Genomic DNA, 9,509 nt, shown 5'->3' with positions numbered 1-9,509 from the left:
TGAGTCAGATTGAATTTTTCAGAGCTGCCTAGGGGTTGCTCTGAGTTCTCTATCAGGTTTCTCTCCAGGTTTTGTCAAGGGTTTTGTTTCAAGGAAACCTCAGAGTATTTTGCTTCTCTCCCTTTTTCTGTCTGATCTCCCTCTTTTATAACCTGATTTTGATGGCTTTGTGGGCTCAAATGAGAGAGGTCCAAGTCCAAGTTTTTTTATTATATTTTATTTATTTTTTTTTATTATTATTTTTATTTATTTATTTTTTTTGTAAAAAATTATTATTATTATTATTTATTTTTTTTCGTTATTTTTTTTTTTTCGTTATTTTTTTTTTAAATAAAGTTTCTTGGATCTAATTCTGATTGACATGATGAAATGCAATATGAAATGCTAAATGAATGCATGAATAAGGAGGGCAAATTTTGGGGTGTTACACTATTCCACCTGGTTATCGGAAAGGAGCCCCTGTTGCTCCACAAGCACCTTGAAAGTCAAATCTAGAGATAATAATGGAAAACTTTATGACTACTCAAGCTCAACAAAACAAAGATTTCGCAAATCAAAATGCTCATACGAGTGAAATGATGAAACAATTGTCAAGTAAAATTGATGTTATGGTTACCCATAATAAAATGTTAGAAACCCAGATTTTCCATGTAGCCCAACAACAAGTAACAATAGCAGTCCCAGTTGGAACATTTCCTGGTCAACCACAACCTAACCCAAAAGGCCATGCTAATGCTATTACACTACGAAGTGGGACAAAATTAGATGAACCAGTTGACCCAAGACTCCAAAATCCATCGATGTATCAAAACTCTGGTAAAGGAACTAAACAGGTAAGCGAACCAACCCATGATGGAAAGGTAGACAAAAATGGAGAGTCAGAAGATAAAGAAACACCTTATGTGCCTTCGCCACCTTACAAACCACCTATACCTTATCCTCAAAGACTTGCTAAGTCCAAAAATGAAGGAGAATTTAAGAAATTCGTAGAACTTATGAAGTAGCTTAATATCACTATACCATTCACAGAAGCCATTACGCAAATGCCTTCATATGCTAAATTCCTTAAAGATATCTTATCTAATAAGAAAAATCTTGAGAATAATGAAATCGTTATTCTTACTTCTGAGTGTAGCGGTATTATTCAAAATAACACGCCTCTTAAGTATTATGTTGTTCCTTCACAGGAGGAACCACATAACAACATTGTTGCCCCTGCCATCAACCAAAACGATTTCGAATTAAAACGTTCTCTGTTATAAGTCGTTCAACAAAACCAATTTTCAGGTAGTCCTGTAGAGAATCCAAACTTACATTTATCAGTGTTTGTGCAGTACACAAACATAGTGAAAGCAAATGGTGTCAGTCCCGAAGTTATTAGACTACGTCTTTTGCCTTTTTCCTTAAGAGATAGAGCTAGAGGTTAGCTCCAGTATCTACCTTCGAACTTTGTAACAACATGGGACGAGTTGAAGAAAGTCTTTTTAGCCCGATATTTCCCACCAAGCAAGACGACTATGCTAAGAGCTCAAATCAACGGATTTTAGTAAAAAGACAACGAATCTCTTTTCTACGCTTGGGAAAGATACAAGGACATGATGCGAGTTTGTCCACACCATGGACTTAACGAATGGTTGATTATCCATACTTTCTACAATGGTATTTTGCATAACCTTAAAATGAGTGTGAGCGTTGCAGCTGGCGATGCTCTAATGGACAAACCATGTGATGAAGCATATGAACTCATAAAGAACATGGATCAAAATCATTTATAATAGGGAGTTGAATGCACCGCTACCGAAAAACTAACTCCGAAAGGCAGAATGTACGAAGTTAATAGCATAGACCGCATCAATGCTAAAATAGATGCACTTACTCAAAAGATCAAAATCTTAGCCATAACACCAACAACTATCGGAGCCGTAGTAACAACAAGTTGTGAATTATGTGGAACCCCTGGGCACACTAATGCTAATTGTCAGTTATTGGCTGGTCTTCCTACCAACCAAGTAAATTACACTCAAGGGAACCCGTATTCCAATACTTACAATCCTGGCTGGAGAAATCATCCGAACTTTTCTTATAAAAATAACAACACTTTGTTTCCTTCAAACCTAACACCTCCTATTCCACCTAGTTATCGGAATGGAGCCCCTGTTGCTCCACAAGCACCTAGAAAGTCAAATCTAGAGATAATGATGGAAAACTTCATGACTGCTCAAGCTCAACAAAACAAAGATTTTGCAAATCAAAATGCTCATACGAGTGAAATGATGAAACAATTGTCAAGTAAACTTGATGCTATGGCTACCCATAATAAAATGTTAGAAACCCAGATTTTCCATGTAGCCCAACAACAAGTAACAATAGCAGTCCCAGTTGGAACATTTCCTAGTCAACCACAACCTAACCCAAAAGGCCATGCTAATGCTATTACACTACGAAGTAGGACAAAATTAGATGAACCAATTGACCCAAGACTCCAAAATCCAGCCATGTATCAAAACTCTGGTAAAAAAACTAAAAAGGTAAGCGAACCAACCCATGATGAAAAGGTAGACAAAAATAGAGAGTCAGAAGATAAAGAAACACCTTATGTGCCTTCGCCACCATACAAACCACCTAAACCTTATCCTCAAAGACTTGCTAAGTCCAAAAATGAACGACAATTTATGAAGTTCGTAGAACTTCTGAAGTAGCTTAATATCACTATACCATTCACAGAAGCCATTACGCAAATGCCTTCATATGCTAAATTCCTTAAAAATATCTTATCTAATAAGAAAAATCTTGAGAATAATGAAATCGTTATTCTTACTTCTGAGTGTAGCGGTATTATTCAAAATAACACGCCTCTTAAGTATTATGTTGTTCCTTCACAGGAGGAACCACAAAACAACATTGTTGCCCCAGCCACCAACCGAAACGATTTCGAATTAAAACCTTCGCTTTTATTAGTCATTCAACAAAACCAATTTTCAGGTAGTCCTATAGAGAATCCAAACTTACATTTATCAGTGTTTGTGCAGTACACAAACATAGTGAAAGCAAATGGTGTCAGTCCCGAAGTTATTAGACTACGTCTTTTGCCTTTTTCCTTAAGAGATAGAGCTAGAGGTTAGCTCCAGTATCTACCTTCGAACTTTGTAACCACATGGGACGAGTTGAAGAAAGTCTTTTTAGCCCGATATTTCCCACCAAGCAAGACGGCTATACTAAGAGCTCAAATCAACGGATTTTAGTAAAAAGACAACGAATCTCTTTTCTACTCTTGGGAAAGATACAAGGACATGATGCGACTTTGTCCACACCATGGACTTAACGAATGGTTGATTATCCATACTTTCTACAATGGTATTTTGCATAACACTAAAATGAGTGTGAGTGTTGCAGCTGGCGATGCTCTAATGGACAAACCATATGATGAAGCATATGAACTCATAAAGAACATGGATCAAAATCATTTATAATAGGGAGTTGAATGCACCGCTACCGAAAAACCAACTTCGAAAGGCAGAATGTACGAAGCTAATAGCATAGACCGCATCAATGCTAAAATAGATGCACTTACTCAAAAGATCAAAAGCTTAGCCATAACACCAACAGCTATCGGAGCCGTAGTAACAACAAGTTGTGAATTGTGTGGAACCCCTGGGCACACTAATGCTGATTGTCAGTTATTGGATGGTATTCCTACCAACCAAGTAAATTACACTCAAGGGAACCCATATTCCAACACTTACAACCTTGGCTGGAGAAATCATCCGAACTTTTCTTATAAAAATAACAACGCTTTGTGTCCTTTAAACCTAACACCTGCTACTCCACCTAGTTATCGGAAAGGAGCCCCTGTTGCTCCACAAGCACCTAGAAAGTCAAATCTAGAGATAATGATGGAAAGCTTCATGACTGCTCAAGCTCAACAAAACAAAGATTTCGCAAATCAAAATGCTCATACGAGTGAAATGATGAAACAATTGTCAAGTAAACTTGATGCTATGGCTACCCATAATAAAATGTTAGAAACCCAGATTTTCCATGTAGCCCAACAACAAGTAACAATAGCAGTCCCAGTTGGAACATTTCCTGGTCAACCACAACCTAACCCAAAAGGCCATGCTAATGCTATTACACTACGAAGTGGGACAAAATTAGATGAACCAGTTGACCCAAGACTCCAAAATCCAGCCATGTATCAAAACTCTGGTAAAGGAACTAAAAAGGTAAGCGAACCAACCCATGATGGAAAGATAGACAAAAATGGAGAGTCAGAAGATAAAGAAACACCTTATGTGCCTTCGTCACCATACAAACCACCTATACCTTATCCTCAAAGACTTGCTAAGTCCAAAAATGAAGGACAATTTAAGAAATTCGTAGAACTTATGAAGTAGCTTAATATCACTATACCATTCACAGAAGCCATTACGCAAATGCCTTCATATGCTAAATTCCTTAAAGATATCTTATCTAATAAGAAAAATCTTGAGAATAATGAAATCGTTATTCTTACTTCTGAGTGTAGCGGTATTATTCAAAATAACACGCCTCTTAAGTATTATGTTGTTCCTTCACAGGAGGAACCACATAACAACATTGTTGCCCCTGCCATCAACCAAAACGATTTGGAATTAAAACGTTCGCTGTTATAAGTCGTTCAACAAAACCAATTTTCAGGTAGTCCTATAGAGAATCCAAACTTACATTTATCAGTGTTTGTGCAGTACACAAACATAGTGAAAGCAAATGGTGTCAGTCCCGAAGTTATTAGACTACGTCTTTTGCCTTTTTCCTTAAGAGATAGAGCTAGAGGTTAGCTCCAGTATCTACCTTCGAACTTTGTAACAACATGGGACGAGTTGAAGAAAGTCTTTTTAGCCCGATATTTCCCACCAAGCAAGACGACTATGCTAAGAGCTCAAATCAACAGATTTTAGTAAAAAGACAACGAATCTCTTTTCTACGCTTGGGAAAGATACAAGGACATGATGCGAGTTTGTCCACACCATGGACTTAACGAATGGTTGATTATCCATACTTTCTACAATGGTATTTTGCATAACCTTAAAATGAGTGTGAGCGTTGCAGCTGGCGATGCTCTAATGGACAAACCATGTGATGAAGCATATGAACTCATAAAGAACATGGATCAAAATCATTTATAATAGGGAGTTGAATGCACCGCTACCGAAAAACTAACTCCGAAAGGCAGAATGTACGAAGTTAATAGCATAGACCGCATCAATGCTAAAATAGAAGCACTTACTCAAAAGATCAAAATCTTAGCCATAACACCAACAGCTATCGGAGCCGTAGTAACAACAAGTTGTGAATTATGTGGAACCCCTGGGCACACTAATGCTAATTGTCAGTTATTGGCTGGTATTCCTACCAACCAAGTAAATTACACTCAAGGGAACCCGTATTCCAACACTTACAATCTTGGCTGGAGAAATCATCCAAACTTTTCTTATAAAAATAACAAAACTTTGTTTCCTTCAAACCTAACACCTGCTATTCCACCTAGTTATCGGAATGGAGCCCCTGTTGCTCCACAAACACCTAGAAAGTCAAATCTAGAGATAATGATGGAAAACTTCATGACTGCTCAAGCTCAACAAAACAAAGATTTCGCAAATCAAAATGCTCATACGAGTGAAATGATGAAACAATTGTCAAGTAAACTTGATGCTATGGCTACCCACAATAAAATGTTAGAAACCCAGATTTTCCATGTAGCCCAACAACAAGTAACAATAACAGTCCCAGTTGGAACATTTCCTGGTCAACCACAACCTAACCCAAAAGGCCATGTTAATGCTATTACACTACGAAGTAGGACAAAATTAGATGAACCAGTTGACCCAAGACTCCAAAATCCAGCCATGTATCAAAACTCTGGTAAAAAAACTAAAAAGGTAAGCGAACCAACCCATGATGAAAAGGTAGACAAAAATGGAGAGTCAGAAGATAAAGAAACACCTTATGTGCCTTCGCCACCATACAAACCACCTAAACCTTATCCTCAAAGACTTGCTAAGTCCAAAAATGAACGACAATTTAAGAAATTCGTAGAACTTCTGAAGTAGCTTAATATCACTATACCATTCACAGAAGCCATTACGCAAATGCCTTCATATGCTAAATTCCTTAAAGATATCTTATCTAATAAGAAAAATCTTGAGAATAATTAAATCGTTATTCTTACTTCTGAGTGTAGCGGTATTATTCAAAATAACACGCCTCTTAAGTATTATGTTGGTCCTTCACAGGAGGAACCACAAACCAACATTGTTGCCCCTGCCACCAACCGAAACGATTTCGAATTAAAACCTTCACTTTTATTAGTCATTCAACAAAACCAATTTTCAGGTAGTCCTATAGAGAATCCAAACTTACATTTATCAGTGTTTGTGCAGTACACAAACATAGTGAAAGCAAATGGTGTCAGTCCCGAAGCTATTAGACTACGTCTTTTTCCTTTTTCCTTAAGAGATAGAGCTAGAGGTTGGCTCCTGTATCTACCTTCGAACTTTGTAACCATATGGGACGAGTTGAAGAAAGTCTTTTTAGCCCGATATTTCCCACCAAGCAAGATGGCTATGCTAAGAGCTCAAATCAACGGATTTTAGTAAAAAGACAACAAATCTCTTTTCTACGCTTGGGAAAGATACAAGGACATGATGCGACTTTGTCCACACCATGGACTTAACGAATGGTTGATTATCCATACTTTCTACAATGGTATTTTGCATAACACTAAAATGAGTGTGAGTGTTGCAGCTGGCGATGCTCTAATGGACAAACCATATGATGAAGCATATGAACTCATAAAGAACATGGATCAAAATCATTTATAATAGGGAGTTGAATGCACCGCTACCGAAAAACTAACTTCGAAAGGCAGAATGTACGAAGTTAATAGCATAGACCGCATCAATGCTAAAATAGATGCACTTACTCAAAAGATCAAAAGCTTAGCCATAACACCAACAGCTATCGGAGCCGTAGTAACAACAAGTTGTGAATTGTGTGGAACCCCTGGGCACACTAATGTTGATTGTCAGTTATTGGCTGGTATTCCTACCAACCAAGTAAATTACACTCAAGGGAACCCATATTCCAACACTTACAACCTTGGCTGGAGAAATCATCCGAACTTTTCTTATAAAAATAACAACGCTTTGTGTCCTTCAAACCTAACACCTGCTACTCCACCTAGTTATCGGAAAGGAGCCCCTGTTGCTCCAGAAGCACCTAGAGAGTCAAATCTAGAGATAATGATGGAAAGCTTCATGACTGCTCAAGCTCAACAAAACAAAGATTTCGCAAATCAAAATGCTCATACGAGTGAAATGATGAAAGAATTGTCAAGTAAACTTGATGCTACGGCTACCCATAATAAAATGTTAGAAACCCAGATTTTCCAAGTAGCCCAACAACAAGTAACAATAGCAGTCTCAGTTGGAACATTTCCTGGTCAACCACAACCTAACCCAAAAGGCCATGCTAATGCTATTACACTACGAAGTGGGACAAAATTAGATGAACGAGTTGACCCAAGACTCCAAAACCCAGCCATGTATCAAAACTCTGGTAAAGGAACTAAAAAGGTAAACGAACCAACCCATGATGGAAAGGTAGACAGAAATGGAGAGTCAGAAGATAAAGAAACACCTTATGTGCCTTCGCCACAATACAAACCACCTATACCTTATCCTTAAAGACTTGCTGAGTCCAAAAATGAAGGACAATTTAAGAAATTCGTAGAACTTTTAAAGTAGCTTAATATCACTATACCATTCACAGAAGCCATTACGCAAATGCCTTCATATGCTAAATTCCTTAAAGATATCTTATCTAATAAGAAAAATCTTGAGAATAATCAAATCGTTATTCATACTTCTGAGTGTAGCGGTATTATTCAAAATAACACGCCTCTTAAGTATTATGTTGTTCCTTCACAGGAGGAACCACAAAACAACATTGTTGCCCCTGCCACCAACCGAAACGATTTCGAATTAAAACCTTCGCTGTTATTAGTCGTTGAACAAAACCAATTTTCAGGTAGTCCTATAGAGAATCCAAACCTACATTTATCAATGTTTGTGCAGTACACAAACATAGTGAAAGCAAATGGTGTCAGTCCCGAAGTTATTAGACTACATCTTTTGCCTTTTTCCTTAAGAGATAGAGCTAGAGGTTAGCTCCAGTATCTACCTTCGAACTTTGTAACCACATGGGACGAGTTGAAGAAAGTCTTTTTAGCCCGATATTTCCCACCAAGCAAGAGGGCTATGATAAGAGCTCAAATCAACATATTTTAGTAAAAAGACAACGAATCTCTTTTCTACGCATGGGAAAAATACAAGGACATGATGCGAGTTTGTCCACACCTTGGACTTAACGAATGGTTGATTATCCATACTTTCTACAATGGTATTTTGCATAACCTTAAAATAAGTGTGAGCGTTGCAGCTGGCGATGCTCTAATGGACAAACCATGTGATGAAGCATATGAACTCATAAAGAACATGGATCAAAATCATTTATAATTGGGAGTTGAATGCACCGCTACCGAAAAACTAACTCGGAAAGGCAGAATGTACGAAGTTAATAGAATAGACCGCATCAATGCTAAAATAGATGCACTTACTCAAAAGATAAAATCTTAGCCATAACACCAACAACTATCGGAGCCGTAGTAACAACAAGTTGTGAATTATGTGGAAACCCTGGGCACACTAATGCTAATTGTCAGTTATTGGCTGGTATTCCTACCAACCAAGTAAATTACACTCAAGGGAACCCGTATTCCAACACTTACAATCCTGGCTGGAGGAATCCTCCGATCTTTTCTTATAAAAATAACAACGCTTTGTTTCCTTCAAACCTAACACCTGCTATTCCACCTAGTTATCGGAATGGAGCCCCTGTTGCTCCACAAGCACCTAGAAAGTCAAATCTAGAGATAATGATGGAAAACTTCATGACTGCTCAAGCTCAACAAAATAAAGATTTCGCAAATCAAAATGCTCATAATGATGAAACAATTGTCAAGTAAACTTGATGCTATGGCTACCCATAATAAAATGTTAGAAACCCAGATTTTTCATGTAGCCCAACAACAAGTAACAATAGCAGTCCCAGTTGGAACATTTCCTGGTCAACCACAACCTAACCCAAAAGGCCATGCTAATGCTATTACACTACTAAGTGGGACAAAATTAGATGAACCAGTTGACCCAAGACTCCAAAATCCAGCCATGTATCAAAACTCTGGTAAAGGAACTAAAAAGGTAAGCGAACCAACCCATGATGGAAAGGTAGACAAAAATGGAGAGTCAGAAGATAAAGAAACACCTTATGTGCCTTCGCCACCATACAAACCACCTATACCTTATCCTCAAAGACTTGCTAAGTCCAAAAATGAAGGACAATTTAAGAAATTCGTAGAACTTCTGAAGTAGCTTAATATCACTATACCATTCACATAAGCCATTATGCAA

At 37.7% G+C, this 9,509-nt stretch overlaps 2 protein-coding genes across 2 annotated transcripts; both read left to right on the top strand.

Moving 5' to 3' along the window:
* The first annotated feature begins 503 nt into the window (after window positions 1–503).
* Window positions 504–1,004, top strand: LOC127122878 (uncharacterized). The gene has a single exon (XM_051053154.1). The coding sequence runs from the start codon at window positions 504–506 to the stop codon at window positions 1,002–1,004; it is 501 nt and encodes a 166-aa protein (XP_050909111.1).
* Window positions 1,005–2,738: 1,734 nt separating this feature from the next.
* On the top strand, window positions 2,739–3,470 carry LOC127122877 (uncharacterized). The gene is made up of 2 exons (XM_051053153.1): window positions 2,739–3,117; window positions 3,394–3,470. Exons 1-2 carry the CDS (start codon window positions 2,739–2,741, stop codon window positions 3,468–3,470), a joined length of 456 nt encoding a protein of 151 aa, XP_050909110.1.
* The last annotated feature ends 6,039 nt before the right edge of the window (window positions 3,471–9,509 follow it).

This window comes from Lathyrus oleraceus, chromosome 2, assembly GCF_024323335.1.
Source record: "Lathyrus oleraceus cultivar Zhongwan6 chromosome 2, CAAS_Psat_ZW6_1.0, whole genome shotgun sequence".
Taxonomy (NCBI): Eukaryota; Viridiplantae; Streptophyta; class Magnoliopsida; order Fabales; family Fabaceae; genus Lathyrus; species Lathyrus oleraceus.
This window is presented reverse-complemented; position numbering and strand designations above follow the sequence as displayed.

What these genes read in the sequence shown, in the direction of transcription:
- LOC127122878 (XM_051053154.1), top strand. Translation starts at nt 504, where the DNA reads ATGGAAAACTTTATGACTACTCAAGCTCAACAAAACAAAGATTTCGCA.
- LOC127122877 (XM_051053153.1), top strand. Translation starts at nt 2,739, where the DNA reads ATGCCTTCATATGCTAAATTCCTTAAAAATATCTTATCTAATAAGAAA. An exon ending in CTTAAGAGATAGAGCTAGAG is followed by an intron (nt 3,118 to 3,393) that starts GTTAGCTCCAGT and finishes TGAGTGTTGCAG; the next exon opens with CTGGCGATGCTCTAATGGAC.